The sequence below is a fragment of the Branchiostoma lanceolatum genome, chromosome 12 (genome assembly GCF_035083965.1).
Source record: "Branchiostoma lanceolatum isolate klBraLanc5 chromosome 12, klBraLanc5.hap2, whole genome shotgun sequence".
Classification (NCBI taxonomy): Eukaryota; Metazoa; Chordata; class Leptocardii; order Amphioxiformes; family Branchiostomatidae; genus Branchiostoma; species Branchiostoma lanceolatum.
Window position 1 is genome coordinate 13,594,437 of NC_089733.1, and position 21,065 is coordinate 13,615,501.

Below are 21,065 nucleotides of genomic sequence, written 5' to 3' on the forward strand. Positions count from 1 at the left end.
ACTAGACCCCCCCCCCCCCCCCCACACACACACACGTACACACACAACAAATTAATGGGCTTGTTTTCATGAGACCTCTCGTTCAGCACTGTGGCAAGCTACTTCAAATAATGTATAATTATACCTTACCCTCTTTCAATAAAAAAAAGTATGATCTTTCAAGTTTGAGCCTTTAGGCAACAAATCATTGATGTCAAATTAGTTCATTACATAAAACAGAACAATAAACACTACACTACACTACACTACACTACAATGTAATGTATTATCTAGCCTCAATTGCTCACATAGCTGGCTATAGCTAGTTGCGAAGAGGGAATCCAAGGCACAAATCCCATGCAAAGAGTCAAATTATTAGAAATACAATAATGAACAAATATGTGAATTAAAATGGATTATGCAGTCATGTTTGTATTCTCCGGTTTTCGGAAATACCGTGAATCAGACATCTAGATCTGATCAAGGTCGGCGAGATCGACTGAAAATTCGAATTCGTGGTGACTTTTTCCTTTGTGTTGGAACAAAGCTTGAATTGCACAACTATGTTTTCATTCTGTGAGCATGCAATGTCATCTTTTTTAATGATCAGAGTGATTTAAAATCCTGAAGTTGGTGACAGAAGAGATTCTAGTGTAAGGCGGGTTTGAATTGCACACAACTGGTTTAGAACAAGCCAGCAACACTGTAACGTTACACTTGCAATGACATTTGGTTTTCTTTTCTGTTTGCTGCCTTTCAGAAAACAGTCACCGTAATTCGCAAAATGGTTAGATTTTAGGTTTTCGTTTGACTGGCTGACAAAAGCCTGATAAAAACACCTAAGAAGACGTCCAGAACAAGTCGTAGCCGAACCTCTGCTTTGAGCGTATCGACATTCTATCTCGGCAGTTCTAACTCATCATGATAGGTGTCGCTGTGATACCGCCAATATTTCTTTTAATTTAGTGCCATCCAAGCTCCTCAATCCTAGGTGCTTCCGCGATCTTCTGTGGCTGCCATGCTTCATACCAGCTAGGTGCCAGGGCAAGAAAATTTCACACAAATCGCCAGAACGTTGTTTCTTTTTGATAACCTCAATGTAATTACGTTATGGCTCTGTCACTGCAGTTCCAATTATTTCAGCCTGAGCAGCACTGAGTCCCCACTGACTTCAACATGAAGGTCCAGTAGTCCTTGCTCTATCGACCACTTCGACTTTTTCTTCAAATTCTTGTGGCGAAATACTTCTACATGAATATCATTTGATATTTTGACATCAGTGATACCTGAAAAACAGTCTTGATATTACCTGAGTCTATTTTCCCTGTCTGGTGAATTACCAGTAATGGAGCAGCTCTATAAAGTTTATTCTTATTGACTTCGGTGGCCACTTCAAACGGCGGTAAACAAAGCAAAATTCATTAGCAACTTTGGTGTTTTGGTACTAGTTTTGTTGTCGCTAATATTTTGCTGTTTACTCTGTTTTCAACACCTGCACCTTGCAAAGGTCCCGCTTTAATATCGGAATGGAGAATCTTGTCAGTTTGGCATTCCTCGTAGCCTCACTCCTTTCGCGCCACAATTTTCATTGGAATATCCTGCCAAGAAAATCATTGAAGATTTCTAAAGTTCTGGGCACGGTACGAAATTTGTTTCATTTCTCGGAAATTGGGACTCGTGACCTTAAATTTGCCTGATGACAAAGCAATGAAGTTAATACATGCTGCTGTATCAAATATATGTCCCTTTATCTATTGAAAGAAATAGCATTTTCAAACACATTTTGCTACCAATAAGAATGTTACTAATATATACGCGCGGCGGGTTGATAATGTATTTGAATGCATTATAAATCCTACAATTTTGGAGGTAGCTATGGGGTCTTGTTTGGGGATCTCCACGCAAAGGCCTTCGGGAGAAGAGCTGGTCCCGGCGGCGCGGTGCAGGCTGGGATTGAGGTTAGAACCGAATATTTCTGAAATTTATCGCGATTTTGCCCCTTATTTTGGGGGTATCTACAACCCAACTGCATGGGTGTTGCTCCCCAGAAAGCTCCGAGAACAAAACCAGGACCTTTTAGGGTCGTCTGAGCGCTGACAGAGGTGGGGAAGGGACCGAGAGGAGTCGAGAGAAGGCGGGGAGGGCGGAGGTCTCTCCAGCACACAGACAGCTCGGCCAGGTAGGAGGACCCGCTGATACTACACCAAAACTTCACCATTTTACCTCAAATACAGGACTTGTCAGCCATTGTCTGTCCACTACATACACCCTACATATGTCTGACATCTTCCTGTAGCGCGTGTAAGGACGTGTAAGGGTAAACTGAACGCGTAACGGAGCTAGGAATAAACTAAAATGAAGCAGAGGTCTGTCAGACTCCCAAAACTCTGTGGAAAGGGGGAGGGGGGCTCAGGATATATTTTTGAGAGTTTTGGTCCAAATCTGTAGGTCAAAAAACAGACTACAATTACCAGATGTGAAAAGTAAAACATGTATGGCATAATTCTGTTTTTAGTTATGAATTTACAATGTTAGTGTTGTCCCTGTTGCTGCAATTCAGATAAAAATAGACCAAGGCCAGGTCCTCAAAATAAAATTGTATAGCTGCAAACTGCAAAGCAATTTTCATTTCAAATAGATACCATTTTAACATTGACAATAAGTCATTGTTAATCTTGATGTAAAGCTACAGCAATACGCTTAGATTGATCATAGAACTTAACATTATCAACACACAGTTGAGCTAAGAACAGAAATTGTTCCAGTATTTTGTAATCCCTGAAAAACAAATTACTAAAACTGCAGTTACATAATAGTTACAAGCTGCTCAGTGTAGAAGCCTTGAAAGACCTACCAGCAATCCACAAGCAATTTGCATTAAAATTGAAAATTGCTAGAAAAATAAAAACAACTGGCAACTTTGCAGGCGCTGGTGTGTTACGCCGAATGGCGGTTATACCGGCTATATACGATACTATATAGATGACCAGCAGTGGAGAACCTTTACTGAACGCCATGCTGCCCCTACGGCTGACTAAGCTATGGGAGTGAGTGAGTCAGTGAGATACAGATCTAGATACAGATACAGGCTTGAAAAAACTATATTAAATACCAGGCTCAAGGTACATGTAGCTTACAGCAAATAGCAGGCGTATGCGAAAATGGCCAATGCAATTATGCCATTTTATTTATATTGGATTGAATGGGAAATTGTTTGGGTTTTCAGAATTTTATGCATATCCTCGAAATATGCTATTAACCGTAATGCAAATAGCTGGAATCTACTGTATCAGTTTACAGAAACTCTGCATCAGAGTTGTTGTACAATTGTTGTACTATCAAATTAAACGGAGGGCACTCCTGGGATTGTCGTACATATGTTGTGCACAATCCAGCTGTCTTGATATTGGAAATGGTGCCTCGGATCCCCGTCGCCAGTTTATTCTGTCGCAGCCTGCTTCAAAATCCAATGATGTCAACCTGCGACGAAAGTGACCGCACGGCAAGAACAGAAGTTGAGGAGATCATGCTTACTTAGTGAATCGTACCATGAAACTTGCTTCATTAAAAGTGCATTTTTGAGTTAAATTTACTACCATGGTTTCAACAGGTCAAGAACGTTGTAGAGCAGGATGTGCAGCTTTGGAACATACAGAAAGTTTTTGCAAATCGCAGACAAAATTTGGCTGATTTGCAATACAGCAGAAAAACTGAAAAAGTTTATTACTGATATTGAAGGGGATACCAGGTGCACATTTTGAGTATGTTGAAGAATACACAACCCATTGCAGAACTCAATATGCTGTTTTCTATGACCTGCAATTGCATTTGCAAGTTGTCTGAAATTTTTCTGCAAATATCTAACTTATTCTGAATTTAAGCTTAATCGCTCTGCCCTAATATAATATTATGATAATCTTCTCGGCCTGATTAACTTAATTTAATATCATGTGAATGTCTAGAATTTTTATAAAACTCAAATGCATTATCTCCAGAAGATATAGTCTTGTGGAACACTACAAGTATAACAAATTTTGTGAACTGCAATGCTTTAGCATGTTAGCTACCAGGCTAAAGTATGATTCAGTATATGGAGCCTTAATTTCTTAGGCCAGCAATGTTGTAAGTTGCTTACATGTTTTATCTAGCTCCTCTATACATGTATTAGTATATCAACTGTGAATAATGAAATAATGGCTGTAGTTTTAAGTTCACAATTTTTTATGGTGACTTCTTCACTGCAAGTTTATCAAAGCATCAAACTTGTACCAGTATTTATGTTACTATGTTTGAACTGAGAAGTCAAAGATATCACAAACTCTTTGATTTTCACTGTGCCACAAAATTTAGGTGTTGGGAACCAAGAAATAATTCTCAGCATTCATCGGAAGTTTGTGGTTCCCGCTGTCTTGCTAAGGCGAGACTATGGCTTCTTTATCAATCTATAATTAAACTTCACCATGCAAAATATGACTCAGATTGCAATGACACTTGGACCTCGTTTGGCAGAAAATTGACTTTTTTCATGTCTAAAATCAATACTCTCTGTATTTCATTGCTGATTAAAAGCCGTAAAAAAATTGGAATAGGCATCTTGATATGTCGTAAGAATAACAAGTATCACGCAGAGGCTCCAAAACTGGTTGTTCAAATGGTCCGAAACCGTTCTATTCCCACAGGTAAAGACAGGCTGACTCAAATGTAAATTTGAAACATCCAAGATTTTTGTGACTAGAAATTTAGCAACAAGTGATCCTTTTTCTAATCCAAAGCTAGCTTTGTAAATTGTGGCAGAAAAATTAATAAAAGTAACCACATCTTTATCTTTGAATATTGTATGATAGCCCATCACATATTACTGGAGCAATGGTAGAAACCTTTCGAATCAAAACAAGGCAAAGTATTACTGTTACTAGTGTTAGTCTGCGTAACCTCTGTAGCAACAATTGGGCAAGTCAGACACTGTAACTATTGATACCACTCCCCTGCTGTCAACCCCTGTGGGCAAAAATTAGTTCTATAAAAATCCTGTATCTACCTCCTGGTCTGTGACTTACAGTAAACCTGGGGTTGCATCATTAAGTCCGTCAGACTAGACAAAGTGTCTCCATCTTCGTGTAGAGTCTTAGTTAATAGTAGGACCCTTTTCGTACATTTATGACAAAGCTCGGCTTTGACGTATCTCTAGATAAGTACATAAAGTCTAGACTGCCCTTTTTATAGTTTATGAGCCGACAAATACTGATTAGCAAACAGTTAAAGCTAAGGATGCGCACCACCATCAAACCTACATGTACGGCATCGTTTGCCATGTTATGTTGGTTGTCAGATTTTTGCTGGATAAAACATGGAGGACGTGAAATGCACGAGGCGAGTAGTATGTAGTCTCCTGGGAATCAAACCCGGGCCGACAGCTCACAAACCCAACACACTTACCACAAGGCTAAAAGGTCCGGACCAGTTAGACAGGTCGGTCAGTAAGTGGTGCTTGAACCACACTTTAAGTGTTACAGACAGACTAAATCGCGCTTCTCCTGACCAAGTCTGACCCTCCCCACTGACTTGTAATTACCCGCGGGAGGGGACCAACTAGTCCCCGGCAGTGAGAAACTATTCACACAGGCTAATTGAAAATAGAAAAGAAACAGCAATCCTCTATACTTTTTATAGACACAAATGATTTGAAATTCCACCATACGAGCCACAAAGCCATCATGCATGTACATGTAGTACCAGCCTGGATATTGAATTTGTGTTATTGAATTTTCAACTTTTATGCATTGATAATGGACAAGTTTTAACAACTGTAAGAAAACAAGGACTTTCTCATTGCTTAACCAAGTATGAACATTTTTGGGGTTGATAAGTGATAAATTCATATCCAGAATGGCACTTGGAATCTTTCTTCTTTCAGAAAATGTGAAGTGCTGATTGTGAGAACCAGGCAGTTGATTTGGGTGTGTCTCGACGTATTATAAATGTATGATGCCAAAATATGAGAATTTTAGTCATAAATTCATACACTAAGTGAATGGCACATGTGATCTTTTATTTTCTTCATACCAGAAAAAAACTAAAGAAGGGAATCATATAGGTGTGGCCTGACTGAGTACAAGATAAAAACTGATGAGGAGTATACTGTAAAATCGGAAATATTCACGGGGATTTGATTTAGCTGTTGGGACAATAAAAGCTATTTGCTGTGGTTTTAAGTTTGTGGTTAAAACAAGGGGTTAGTCGGGTGGAAGACATCTAACAAAATGTTTGCGGTGGGTTTTAAGTTCATGTTGAAGAGGTCACCACGAAAACTGCGAATACAAAACCACCCCAAAAATTTCTCCTTTTCCAGTACTACTAGGTTGCTGAACCCAATTGTGCTGTGGGTATTAATCAGCTGATAGCCGGGTGTGTGTGGGAGTGAGATCTTCATCAGCTCTCACCTGTGGCGATTCTATGAATATTTAATGAGCCCAGATTGCCTCAGGACACACCTATATATAGAACCGTTGATGAAAACACAATTGATACACGGCTCACAGTTGCACAGGCCAGTGATGATAATGTAGACAGGGCTCGAAATACACACCTGTATATGTAGGTCATTAGTGCAGGTACATAAAATTGGAGCTGTGCAGGCATTTAAAAAAAATTGTCCCTGTATCTACATATATAATTATAAAACCAGCACAGTATATAGTGGATATAAGGGGAAAAGTGGTCACAGAATGCCTTGCATGCATAAAGTAACAAAATCAAAAATGGTACTTCTCGGAAGATGTTCATTATTTTTTTATGAACTGAAGGCAAAGAAAAAGAGTGGTGTGCACAGGTAAAGCTAGTCCAGTACAGATAATTTTGAATGTTACCTGTGTTCATGTATACAGAAAAAGTATTTCAAGCCCTGACAGATTCATTAGCACAGCTGTCACTAGTACGGTAGTAGTTGTGCTTTTACGAAACGATCATCATCATTATTGTGGGTGTTGTTCAGTTATCAATTATTCATCCACCAACATGTGTCTGTGACAACAAACACAAACATGTTATCGTATCATTTCAGCATTTTATTTGCTAACTGTAGGTTTTCTACTGTTTTAAAATTTTTATTTTCTATTTTCAGAGAGTGTCTGTCTGAAGTCTTGAGCAGTTTATCAGAGATTTGCAGCTGGGTGGTTCCAACCCAACAGCAACATAAGGACGGCTTTAACAGTATGGAAGACGCCAGCAGTGATAACACTCACAAAATGTAGAAGACTCGTTACACAAAGAAGAACACGAGACTGAATGGCAGATGTGTGTGACAAGAAAAAAGTAAAGTGAACATCTTCTTGGAAACATTTCTGCTAAAGAAATCTCCTGGATATAAATGGAGCGTACCGGACTGAGAGGAGTTATCTCAGCGTGCCGTCAGCTACCGTTGCGTAGCTGCTGAATCGCGTCGGTGCCTTTCATGTTGTTGCTCTCACGGAGGAGACATGAACCTGAACAAGGAGAGCAGCTGCATCGGCTTCTCTCCGCCACTAGGGGGCGCTGTGGATAAGCCCAGCTTTGTGGTGGTGCCCTTTGGATGGAGGAGGATCGTGGACAATGGGAGAGTCATTTATATCAGGTAAGGCTGTCAGTTAACAATGAAAATAAAGTCAAATTAGTTATTAGGACTTGTGATAGTGTAACTGTATATATATATTTGTATACAACATGCGAAAAGAGATACAGCACACATGCAAGGACTTAAAAGTTTCATAATTCATTGCCAAAATGTGGTGTAGAATACTTGCCATTCTGATTGTAAATTGAGCTTTTTAGTATACTGCTAAAATTCTAAATTCTATCTCTTCTGTAGCCAAAAAAAAGAATTGGATGTTGAACCAACGAACCAGGTTTTACTGTCAGAAATACAGGTTACTGTAAATACATTTAAGTTTTGCGGTGATTTAGTTTCACAGTAGGGTGAAAAACGAGTGTTCGCAGTGGTTTTTATTCAGTTCTCGGTTGAAACAAGGTGTTAGCGGGCAGAAGATCAGACAAAATAAACGTTTTTGTGGTGGTTTTGAGTTCATGTTGAAGAGGCTTCCATGAAAAATGTGAGCTTCAACACATTTACAGTACCTGACAGTTTTGTGTTGTGTTGTGTTTCAGCCCTGACGGTTCGTACCTGGTGTCTGTAGACCAGGTGAACCAGTACCTGCAGAAAGATGGAACCTGCAAGTGTGGACTGGGCTGTCCTCTACTGGTCAACAAGGTCAGAAACATATACACTAACTGTGCAATCACAACTGTGATGTGAAATGATATAAGTCTATAGATTTAATCTGTGTCTTATTTTTATATTTTGTCTGACCCTGACCTGTTCCCTCATGACCTCAATGATATAAACAAAGGTTCAAACAAACAATCAGGACAAAGTATAGAAGAAGAAGAACAGGACAGTCTTCTTCTTCTTTTCATCCTGTCGGACAATCAGGGTTACCATAATCAAAGAACCAATTAAAAACCAGGAAAGGGCGGATACCGTTATCAAGCAACCAATCAGAAACCAGGACAGCAGCGTTCCTCTTTTGAAACATCCAATCAAGATACAGGATAACAGTGCTCCTGTGTTTGAACATCCAATCAGGAAACAGGGTAGCATGGTTTCTATGTTTGGATACCCAATCAGGAAACAGGACAGCAGGGTTCTTCTGTTCAAACAGCCAATCAGGAAACAGAGCTGCTGGAACATGTGTTCAAACACATCCAATCAGGAAATAGGACATAGATTCACAGAGATCTTTCAAAGAGAAGCAGTTTCGACAATATTTTTGATGAAAACCAAGCCAGAACTAAACCCAGGAGGGATGAAAGAAAAGAGTTTGAGATTTTATCAAAGTAAAATGTAGAGTGACAACACTGTGTATCATGCAACTGTATATAGTGGACAAACCAACAATATGTTTTAACAAAACCATGGCAGAAAAGAGTTTAGAAATCTTCCTACACACGTTTTCAGAAAATGACAAAAGGTAGTGTCCTTATAAGTTTTTACCAAAGCAAAATCTAGAGTAGCAACAGGGACATCCAAGAAGAAAGATACGCAAGATACATGTAGCAGTTTTCAAATCTGTAACTGTTATCTTGCATAGCAATAGTGTATATCGTGCTACTGCACTGATAAACCAACAGATACTCAACATAGGCATCCAGGTACTAAGATAAGGAAGGTAACAGTCACTCAAGCAACTGGATAAAATTTGGTAACGTTAAACTTTTCAGGCAGCATCTGCTGTCTGTCATCAGTGGCTGAACGAAAATCTGGATGAACCAGCTTTTAAATGAAAAGTCATGAATTATTGATACCTTGTGCAACAGATACTCAATGATATCTGTTTTCCAGGTGTTCAACTTCGACCCCGGGATGATGGTGCGTCACCGCAGCGCGGAGGAGGTGAAGTCGTGCCAGGCGGAGGACGACCTGACCAAACTGTGCAACCACAAGCGTAAGATCCTCGCCATGGCAACCCTGATGGAGCCGCCCGTCAACACTCAGTCCAAACCTAGCTTCACTATGGCTCCCATTAGAACGGTGGAGAAGGGTGTGTGGGCTTTCTCTGTCGCTCGGGCTGCTTTATAATAACTCCTTGGTTCTACAACTTTGTCTGACAAAATTGTAATGTTTTCTGATATGTTGTGTGAGAGAAGGTGCAAGCCAACCCAAAATTTGGCTAGAAGATATTAGTGCTTTACTGCTCACCCTACTCAACAAGCTTAAGTAAGTGTGGTTGGATCTTGCTCAAGCACAGAGCTGAATGCTTAACGTCCTTTCCTCCAAAAAAGGATATGATTTGCTGAACTGTAGTCCCTTCCTGTATAGCTTTGAAGCCAGAGGATAAAAACTCATAGCCCTGAAGAGATATATGCAATTGTGCTTGAATTAAATTCAAGGTGTTTTGATTTTCTGGTGTCCTAATGGTTACATTTCATTTTTTTTCTTAAGACATATGAGAACCAAGGAGTTAGAATGACGACTAGCCTTAACAAACTTTCCGTAACTAACTGTAACATTTCCTTGATCAGCTGATGCTTTGTTGGGCTTGAATTGGGTAGTATGCTGGGACAATTTTGCTGAAATAAGGTTTTATGCTTACTCTTGCTCTTGGTATTTTTATTCTATTTTTTATCCTATTCACGTATATTCAACGAGCATTGGACAAAAAGCACTTTCAAAAAGCACAAAGTGCTTATATACATGTACATCCTCTACTCACTTAGTATTACTGCCATTGCTTGTAATAAGTAAAGGTTTTATGAAGTTTTACAAGTTGTTTTTTTGTGTATTTTTCCTCACAGTTCCCATAAGTCGGACCCATCGCCCACAGAAGTCCAAACCCCACCAGACAGAGGACCCCCATCCCCGCTACACCAACGTCTACATGAGGCAGATCCATTCCACTCAAGAGGGGGGCCCGGGGATGGGGGTCGGGGGACATCCAGGGGGGATGCCCCAGGGGCTGAGGCACTACCCCGAGCAGCCTCGCATGCCCATGCAGCAGCAGCAGCAACCTCCACCCCTACAGCACTATCCTCCACAGCAAATACACATGCAGGTCAGAGGGATGCTTCTAAGACCCTTTTTGTGGAGGCTTTGCTATAAGTAATCTCTTTGTGGTCTTCTCTAAAGAAAAGAAATTTGGTTTTACCAACAGCTCGTGTTTCATATGCTGTGCAAATTGAACAGTGCATTCAAGCTGTGAGTCCTCTTTGGAATTATCAGTGGATGAGCACATGTTACATTAAAAAATTGCCAACTTGATTGGTTTCCAGTTGGCATATCTATAAAGCTAAGGTTGTGTAGCCAAAGATGTTATATATTTCTGTATAGCCTTGCAATCACTATATATAGTATCAAAGTAATGTAAAAGAATTGTATGAAAGTCTGTGAGCATTTTATTCATTTACAATGTTGTGTATCTTTCCTCTAGGAGCAACAGCAGTTCCTGCACCAAGGTGGCCCTCCCATGATGCAACAGAGGCTCCGTCACCTCCCCATGGCGCCTCAGCACCAGATGGCCCCCCACGGAGGCATGCCTCCCCATCGCCATGGCGACGGCCACGCCCTTCAGCATTCCTACGACGGTATGATCGGGACGGAGTTCCCCCACGGTGGGAACATGGGTGGGTACAACATGATGCCACAGCAACAACCGGCTCCCGTGTACAACAACGCGTACAGTCCCGTTCCCATGCGGAGGAGGACAAGTTCGAGCAGCCGGGGCACGCCCAGCCCCGCCCTTAGCAACAAGACTCACCGGAGCCCTGCGTCGGGAGTTCCCAGCCCCATGATGAGCCCGACGGACATTCGGTCGAATCCTGGCTCTCCGTTTGACGCAGGGGTGGGTGGGGGCAACCCTGGGTTTGTGTCACCCACGTTGCAAGGCATCATGCCTAATATGGGCATGGGAGAGCCCCCTGTGATCGTCCCCCTTCCCAGCAACCTCCCCCTCCCCACAAGGACTACTCGGCCGTCTGGAACAGCCCAGAGGGGGGCGACCGTCACCCCCCCTGTCAGTATCGCCCCCAACCCTGAGGGGGTGTCGGGGAACCGCCAGGTGCCTTCCTGTATGAAGCAAAGGTCGGAGAGTATGAGTAGCCAATGGAGCCCCCCCGCGCAACGCAGGGGGTCGACTTCAACTGCCGAAAACCCCCCTCCTCGGCAACTCCAGCAGGGGCAAACCCCCTCACCTCAAGAGGACAAGCCACACGGACTAGTCCAGCACCAGAGGAACGTTCCAAACCCCCTGCTCGTCGGCAACGATGTATTCCCCCAAATAAACCCCCTTTTCCCTGCCGGTTCCGGCAACCAGGGGCAACAAAAGAACCCTAACAACCCAGGCCTGCTGGGGGTCACGTTGCAACAGATACTGAGTCGTGAGAATGCTTCGTCCTTCCCAGCATCCTCCCTGTTGTCAGCTGCTGCGAAAGCACAGATGTCGAGCGGCTTAGGAAAGCCGTCGTACGGAACCACGACCACCACGTCGTCGCCGTCGTTCGGCCAGCTTCTCCAGCAAGGGAATTACACACAGGCTGGCGGCAAAGGGCAGAGCGGGGGAAACTTTAACGCTCCCAACCCACCGCGGTCGCGGAGAAGAACCGCCAGCGGGTCCAGTCGACGGAAGTCGGGACCCGATGACAACGACTTAGGACCAATCACCTGTCAGAGAACACCTGCTCTCAGCGAATTAATGGGAAGGATAGCAAATGTGACTCCAGGACAGGGGAACCCACCCCTAGGGCAGGGGAACCCACCCCAGGGCCAGGGGAGTCTTCCCCACCCCCCACCGGACACTTTCAATACTGCTCAGGAGAGGTTCAGGCTTGCGCTGCAGCAAAATGTTCACCAGCCAGGTGGCGCCCCTGCAAACAGCCATCCCTCAGGTATGAGTCATCCTCGCATGAGTTTCTCTCAAGGCGCGAGCATGCAAAGGCATGGGACACCGGCGCAACACTCACAAGGTGCTCCGTCAAGTAACGTACACGGGAACAACTCTGTGTCTCCGGCCACGGTCACAAACAATACTACCACTGTCCCGTCTGTCTATACGCAACAGCAAGGACTACAGCAGATGCCTAAAGTTTCTAACACGATAACAGAGAGAAGATCACAAGCAGACTTGAGTGTAAGCAGGACAGACAAGCCTATGACCAATAGAAGTAATGTTCCCATGTATAGCATTGCTCCTAACACGTCCACAAGACAGGAACAGGTGCAGACTGTAACCATGGGGACAAGTCCGTATGTTAATGTGAACAGCAGTGTGGCTACAAGTGCCGTAGTGCCCAACTCTGAGGTGACTATGGTCGCTACCGTTCCGCAGTTCCACAGCGCAGCGTCTACGGTGTCACACAGCACAACCACCATCACAACCACCACGGTGGCCACTCAGGTCCTGCCCACAACTGCTGTGTTGTCCAGCGGGGTCGACCTCCCCATTGTGCAGCAGCAGATCACAGGCATCTCCCAGACCCCGCAGCTGCTGAACCCAGCTCTGCTGCAGTCGGTGCTCGTACAGCAGCCTGGTTTGGTCAACCCTGCCATGGCCTTGAACCTCCCGCTAGCGTTAAGTACGGGGTTGCTTAGCAACCAAGGCCAGCAGACTGTCGACACTGCCGTCAACGGCAATATCAACCAATCGGCTGGACTTGCCCAGGTGCTGCCATCGCTTGCCCAGGGACAGTTGACGCTGAACCAGCTGGCATCGCTGCTGCCGCAACTCAGCGAAGCAAACGTCCAGAGCCCAAGCATCGCGACACCAACCCTGCCTGCCGGCGTGAACCCTGTACCGACGAGTCAGCAGAACGCCGAGTCATCTCAGGCAGGGAAGGTGGCGCCATCTAGCGATGCCGGCCTGACGTTGCAGGTGCAGCAGAGTGCGAATGTGAACAGCGGGAACTTCATCCCCATCGTGCCAGCGGGGATCCTGCCGAGCATCGATCTCACGCAGCAGCTCACCCAGCTGGGCGGGATGTGCCTACCTGGTAATCTGAACCTCGGGATGAGCCTGAACCCGCAGATTCTCGGCCAGGGGCTGGGAAACCCATCCCACCTGGCCAACAACCTGCTGCTGACTGCAGGAGTCCTGAACCTCAACAATCAGAACCTGCTGCAGATCCTGCAGCAGCAGCAGCAGCAGATTCTGCAGAATTCCGGGATCAACCCTGCAGCCCTTCTCCAGGGGGTGAACGTCGCCGCCTTGGCGCAGCCGCAGCAGAAAAGCGAAACACAAAATGACAGCAAAGAAGCGGAACAGGCGGTTGAAGAGTCAGCCGCAGAGCCTGTGGCCTCGGTCAGTCAACCAACACCAACGTCTCAAGTGGCCAGGCCGGTGAGCAGTGATCAAGAGCAGCCTTCCGTGGAAAGGTCTCAGGCATCAGCTGTAGAGTCAAGCTCCGAAAATGACGATACAACAATAAAGACAGAAGCAGCGCCGACCGCAGTGGTGACTGAAGCCCAGAAGTCAATGGTAGATGCGATCTACACGGCTGTTGTCGACGCTGCAAGTCAAGGAGTAAAGGTTATAATTACGGAGCCATCAAGACCCATCATGAGTTCAACGGCAAGTTCCACCACTTCCACAACGTCTGCACTTCCCCTTCCAATCAGCCAGGGGGCGCTAAGTGCAATGAGCGCGTTTACGGCGTCCATTCCTGATCCGGTCAACCTGTCTGCAGCTGTGAACGCCGTCGTCCGTGGAGACGACCCTCTATCGCTCGGAGGGTCAAGCCGCAGTAGTCGATGTGACTCCAGCTCAGGTCACTCCTCCCCAAGCCGTGGTGGCAGCACGCCAAGGAAAAGCCCTGCGCGCTCGCTAACACCGGGGTCGGCAAAGGTTTCCCCAGTTGCGCAGGTATCCTCGCCTGGATTGGGTACGTTTGGGAGAGAACAGCACACGATGCTCACGGGTATTCCACAGAGCCCCAAACCCAACACACTGACCTACCCACACAGGAGCCCTGCAAGATCGCCAGCTCGAATGCCCACCATGGCTGTACCAACAAGGATAAGAGTAGCCAGTGAACAGAGCACTGAAAACGACCAGCAAACGGCAGATCTGTTACAACATGTTGAATCCACTAGTCATGACGTCCCTCAGAGTTCTGAGCCTTTAGACACAACAGCAAACAATTCTTCTGTTTCTTCAGACGGTCCGACTGTGCAAAACTCGCACGTCCACCTGAACAATAACTACTCCAACGAGAAGGAAACAAAAGAAGAGACTGTCCAAGATAACGTAGTGTCTCCCGAACTCAGTCAGGAGAAGGCACCAGATACTTTAACATGTAGCGGTGTAAACCATCTTGTCCCGAGTCCTGGTGTCAGCTCTTGTAGCTCCTCAAGTATCGGTACTGCCGGAGTCTCCCCATCATCAGAACCATCGTCATTGACATCTGTTGAAACGTCTCAATTTTCATCAGTTGAGGTGTCACAATCATCTTCTCTCGAAACATCGCATACAACGTCACAGGAAATTGCACAGGTTTCTTCGGTTGAAAGTTCCCTAGTCATGTCGGTTGAAACATCACATACATCCTCAATAGAGGTATCCCAAAGTCCACCGATGGAAAATTCCCTAAGTTTACCACCTGATGTCCCGAACACGGAAGCCTTACCGGAAGTTTCTACACCTGAAGTTGTTGAGGAAACGGTGGAAAGTAGGACAGAAGCACCACCTGCTGACTCAGAGGTGAACTGCATGCCTGTAAATGATGCAGCTCCTGTTGAAAATGACAGTCATTCAGGTAAAGAGAACTGTGTGGCCGAAAAGGAGAGGAAACGGGGAACAAAGAGGCCAAGGGAGGAGGTGGAGGAGAATGGGGAAGAGTTGCCCTCTGACCTTTCCCAGAAGGCATTGCCAGCCAATGACAGGAGAGGGGTTAGCACCAGAAATCACCCACAATCCCTTGGGATAGCCCTGAGATTAGCAGCAGCCGGTGAGTGTATTTATCCAAATTTTGTCAATCATAACAATTTCAGAATGACAATTATTACATGGTATCATTTACTGATGGGTAGAATACATGAACACTGATAGGTGTTTTTTATCAGCAAAAATTGACAATGTATTTGAATATTAGCTTCAGTGTTTTTTTTTAATGATGCTGATAACAGGCAAACTCTAGTTTCTATTGAGGTTAAGTGTGCATTTTTCTGCATTTTTATCAGTACACATTACTTTTTTCCCTAATTTTTGTTCGTTTGCTTGTGTGGCTCTAGATGGGGAACTTGAGGAAGCTGATTCACGGGATTCCTCTCCGGAGCCCCCGACTCCTCGTGGGCCTCGGAACTTCAGCACGGGAGACTTGGTGTGGGGACAGATCCGTGGTTTCCCCTCCTGGCCTGGGAAGTTGGTACAAGAAAACGACGTGAAGGGGAACCATGTGAAATCAGAGGAAGGCAAGGTAAGGTGTTGCAGAACTTTCACAGAACATATCATATTTTCAATATACGGTCTTGTTTGTGTATATGATAATGTTATCCCATCTATAGGTTCCAGATTTTGTGTCAAAATTTAGATACTGTTTTTACTCCTAAATAGCAGCCTGTAAGGTTTAGTCTTGTATCCGTTCTAATCTGGCTCTGGTTCCTCAGATCGCTTTCGTGCACCTGTCCCCAATGTTTGGCTCTTGCAGGTGTTTAAAATTTCTCAAAAGAAATATAACGGGATCGAATTTTCAACTGCCTGTTGAGGACTGTATAGCTTGGAGCCAATCAGAGCTTTTGCTTATATTTCAGGCAAATATTCAAATGCCAAACGATTATCTTTTAACAGGTTTTGAAATCCTTACTGGTCTAAGTAGCTCAAAGGTGGTCAAGGCGATGTACAGGTTTCATCTACAATATCCAATGGCAACATTTGCATGTTTGATTTATTTGTTGTTTGTTTGTTTGTTGTCAGGTGTGGGTGAAGTGGTTTGGTGACCACACCTACACCCAGGTGGAACCAGACAAACTGAAGACTCTTACAGAAGGGCTGGAGGCTCACCACAAAGCCAGGAAAAGGCATAGGAAGTGAGTTCTGTAATTCTTGTTTCTTTCACTGTACTTCTGTACTGTGAACTTATCATCACATGAAAAAAACTGTATTTATTTATGATTCCTTCACACGTCTGTTCAGTAAATCACTTGGTGCCACCGTGAAGTTAAGGTTCAGTGAAAATGTCCATTTTCCTTACACCGTGAAATTTTGCTACCGTGAAGATAAACTGAATTACAGTATCATGCACATGTCGCATTGTGGGAAAATCACCTGCATACATGTACATACAGGTAGGTAGAAAGACGATAGCTGTCAATTCTGCCTAATTCTAAGGTTAGCCGTCCATGATAGCCTAAGAAATGGCTTCTTAGACAGCTTTGGCTGAATGTCAGTCAGAGCAATTGAAAAATTAAATAGAATGCTGACTGTTGGCTGACTTGTTTGTGTAGGGGCCGTAAGATGAACAGCAACCTGGAGGCAGCTATTGAGGAGGCCATGCTGGAACTGGAGAGGAAGGACGGCATTGTGAGTAGTCTTTTCTCAGGGATACTGTACATGTAAATGCATTTAAGTTTGCGTGGTTTTAATTTGCAATACGAGTAGGAGTTTGTCCCGGTCTGAATGGATCAAACCAATTAGTCCTTTCTTACGCAGCCTGCACTTACTGTACAAAATTGCCATTTAATGCCTTAAGGTACTTAAATGTACTGTATATGGAATTCAGGGATCGCCCTAAAGAATGGAACAGTGGCGCTCCTCCATCCTGTTCTAATCCCAGCTGTTGATTTTCAAAGTTAGGGTATTTCTTTAAATATTTCCACAGCCAAGCCTGCAATTTTGCTCAAAACTCAAGATTTCATTAATTGAAGACAAGATGCAAAGCTGAAGTTGCAGGAAATGACTTCCATTTGTGTCTAGAAAAGGCAAAATGCAAAAGGTACTTTTCTCATGACGGGTGGCAGCCCCCCCTCCAGACCCCCCCTCGGAACATGTATGCTGTGCTTGGCACCCTCCCCCCTTCCTGCTCTATATTTCTGCGGAGATCCCTGCAATGTAAATAGACATGTCTCTTTACTTTTCCTGCAGGCTCCTGACCCAAAGCCACGAACAGCAGGCCGGCCTAAAGCAGTGAAGAGGAGAAAGACACACAGATGACACCGTGGCACGATGATGTGCAAACTATCAGTCTCTCCGTCCTGATTCTCTGTTGTCTCCATGTCCTGGACATTACATCAGAAACGGGCTGGCTCAAAGACTTACTCTTAATGATTAGAGCCCAGTTTAGCAATCTTGAAGTCTGGCAATAAAAAAATTTTGTTTAAAAACAATCTTTCCAAAACGGGCATTGTATAATGGATCTTTTCATAATATATCTTTTGAGTTGGAGTCATTGTATGATAAGAGATATGAAATTTGTGTTAACAGTTTTTAGAACAATGTCCAGAATTTTTTTTTTTCAAAAGGTCAAAGAAAGTCTATGAAATGGACAAATCTTATTTTTGAATTGATTTTCAAGCCTGGATCTAATTGGAAGTTGTTACTGTCCTACACTGAAAATATTGAAAAAGTTTTGTAACCATCTTGATATTTTGGAAAACTCGGCAGTAATAGACTAAGAACATTTTTTTTTTCTATAAAAATTTTTTGTTGAAGAAAACTTGAGCTGGCAAGGAACTGATGTGTTATCAATGTCATGGAGGACAGAATCAGGATGCACATGAGACAATATATTTATCTTTAAGCTGGTGAGAACTTGGAATATTACAATGGAAACATTGTGTTCATAGAGAATGTACCATCTGGCTATTTGTGGTCTTTTCCAGAAATCCGACCTTTTGTAGGAGCTATTTTAGACCATCAAATAAATGTATATACATATGGATTTGTTGTTCCAAAATTTGGGGCAAAAACTTTGAAAAATAGCTGCTTCTTAACCTGGCAAGCTTATGAGGTCCCTTATGGGGGTTTCAAAAATGCTGTACTGTATATTCTATGCAGGAGAATGAAGTGATGAGTTTTCCTGAGTCCCCTTCACTAGCCTTAGAATGTTTTTCATAATGAAGTGGTCTGGCTGAAAGCAGAGGCATTTGCCACTCCTGGACTTACCTGCATGTACAAAGCCAAGAGAAGTGTAATGTATTTTCAGAGAATGCCTTCATTGAAGAGGTGACATATTTATACTATACAACACCCTCCTCCCTTTCCCTTACCATGCCCTTTTCTCGGCATGTAAAATTAAAACCAAGATTGTACAAGAAGATTTTATGGTTTGCCAATAGGAATGGTGAACTCACTGCTGTAAATGAAGATATTGTACATACAGGCAATGCAGAGAGGGTGATACGAAGAGAAAGAACTTTCCTCACTTTTTGTAAATATGAACCATTGTCTAGGCTTAGCCCAATCTTAATGTTACTGCAAAGTGCTGTCAATAAGCATTAGGAAGGGAAAAGGATCTACTCCCTCTCTTCTGTAAATTGTGAGAGTTGAATTTTCACATTTTGTGAAGCAGGCGTCGACATATATTCTTCTTGGTCAGAGCCTGTACTATTACCATGTGAATAGATAAACTGTCTTACAAAACAGTTACATGGGAACCCATCTTGAATGAAGGAAATAATTGAAATCTTGTACAGAATATTAATTAATTTTTCTTTTATTGTTAATGGATACCTAATTAAATGAAGCTACAGTTGGCTTCAAAGTACTTGCGACTGTAGGGGAAAAAGTTGATAGGTAGGTTCTATCTGGTGCTCATGGTAAGATTTTTTTCTTGAACTGCAAAAATCTTTCTTTAAACATGTTACTGTCATATTCACAGACTATGAGAACATGTGTTTACAAAGGTCATCGGTTATTCAAAACAAAAACAGATATGGCTCATATTGATGCATTTATTTATTTAACCCAAACTCAGAATTGTGTATCGATATATATATATATATATACATGAAGTACACTTCTTGTGATTGAAGGTTTTTGCAGTCTAAGGGGAAAATTTGCCAGGAAAGTGTATGTATGCAATGCTTTATCTATGATGGCTGAGGCCAACGTGTGTACATATGTAAACGAACCATAAAAGGATGGCATACCTGTTTGTATTGGAGCTATGAAATGATCAGAATGTGTACCTTAAACTTACTTTGGTAAGTTTTGTACTTTTCTCACTCTCAAGTAGCAATGAATTGACTATTTGCTGAATCTTATGTCTCCAAGTTTGTATGGATGCTCGTTAGTTTTATAGATAATTAAAATGAGAATGGATAACTACATGATTATATGATCTACTTGACAAGAACTCCACCAGTCAACTTGGTTTTTATTCATAAGTAGAAGGTGACTTATTTACAGCTGTGATGCAAAAGTATCAGTCAATCATAACATTGATTTAATCATGGTTGCCCTCCCCCTCAGATAAAGAACTTGCAAAACAATGGTCAAGGGCTCCTTATGAGTTAAGAAATCATTTTTGTAAAACAAGAATTTTTCTTGTAGTATCCTATGATTGGGAATACTAGTACTCTTACCAGCAACCACATCAGATACATTCAACCAGGGTTCTAGCTAGCTTGAATTTTTTTCCATCATGAATTTTTTTCCCATCGACAGAAATATCCTAGAAAGAGTCTTCTTTTTTCTGTCACCTTGTACAAACCTCTAGCATTCAAATTTGGACATTTTTACATCTGTACTCAAGATTTTTGTCCGTCAAGGTTGACTGAACAGTCTAAACATTTTTCCATCATATGCAGCAAATTTCCGCCAAATGATGGAATGACGGGTGCTGGCTAGAACCCTGCATTCAACAATACATGTAGACACAACTTGAAACATGCCATCATCAGAAGAAGTGTCAGCAGCATGAGTAATGTTTATTTAAAACCTTAAGTTACAAGCCAAAAAGAGAAGTTCCTCTCCATGCAACATTTCCATCACACAAACACATGCTAATTACCTTTACCAAGGGAAAGGAGTGTTTTTTTCTAGTTTGTGTATGTGCGTTTTTCTGTTGTGCAGTTTCTTTCTGTTCTGCCAGAGGGCACCATCTGAGCAGGACGTCTGTTCAAGGGTGAAATCTGCCATGGCTGATAGCCTTGTTATCAGTTAAAATTGAAGAAAATATTAGCCTTCCCAAAATTGGATTCAATCCACCTCTCTTGAGGGGAAAAGTTTGCTATTCCTGTCCTATTCACTGCCAATGCTCTACACAAAATTCAGCAAAGCAATGGTATTACTATATTACTTGAATTCCTGCAGACCCAGGCTTCACTTAGTTAATTCCAGTTGCCAATTATGAATTAAGCTTTACTTAGAATGCACTGATGAATTGATTAATCGATCTACATTAAATTTGAGTGGTCTGGCTATGAATTATTTGGAATTATGTGGCTGATAATTCTCCACATACCAAGGAGGTTTAGAATCCTTCTTGCACATATGTATTAAAAGAAGGGCATCCAGGACCACCCTAAGTCTGCATTGTGTTAAAATTTTTCGTTCAATGTCAGGCATTGGAACTGATAGTAATACATTTTAACAGTTCTTGTACGCGACATTAAAGATAATGCCAGAGGT

The 21,065-nt window shown here is 42.9% G+C and overlaps 1 protein-coding gene across 2 annotated transcripts; it reads left to right on the forward strand.

Annotated features, from left to right (window-relative positions):
* Positions 1–1,883: 1,883 nt before the first annotated feature.
* LOC136446110 (methyl-CpG-binding domain protein 5-like) lies at positions 1,884–19,788 on the forward strand. Of its 2 annotated transcripts, none has more exons than XM_066444392.1 (10): positions 1,884–2,158; positions 7,100–7,588; positions 8,119–8,221; positions 9,353–9,551; positions 10,306–10,562; positions 10,938–15,444; positions 15,728–15,912; positions 16,410–16,522; positions 16,940–17,015; positions 17,577–19,788. In XM_066444392.1, exons 2-10 carry the CDS (start codon positions 7,455–7,457, stop codon positions 17,643–17,645), a joined length of 5,643 nt encoding a protein of 1,880 aa, XP_066300489.1. In that variant the 5' UTR covers positions 1,884–2,158; positions 7,100–7,454; the 3' UTR covers positions 17,646–19,788. The 2 variants fall into 2 exon arrangements, with proteins under 2 accessions (XP_066300489.1, XP_066300490.1); XM_066444393.1 differs by having other exon boundaries at positions 9,353–9,455.
* The last annotated feature ends 1,277 nt before the right edge of the window (positions 19,789–21,065 follow it).

Coding starts and splice junctions, on each gene's coding strand:
- LOC136446110 (XM_066444392.1), top strand. CDS start 7,455: ATGAACCTGAACAAGGAGAGCAGCTGCATCGGCTTCTCTCCGCCACTA. Junction 10,563..10,937: donor CACAGCAAATACACATGCAG/GTCAGAGGGATG, acceptor TCTTTCCTCTAG/GAGCAACAGCAGTTCCTGCA. Junction 16,523..16,939: donor GCCAGGAAAAGGCATAGGAA/GTGAGTTCTGTA, acceptor TTGTTTGTGTAG/GGGCCGTAAGATGAACAGCA.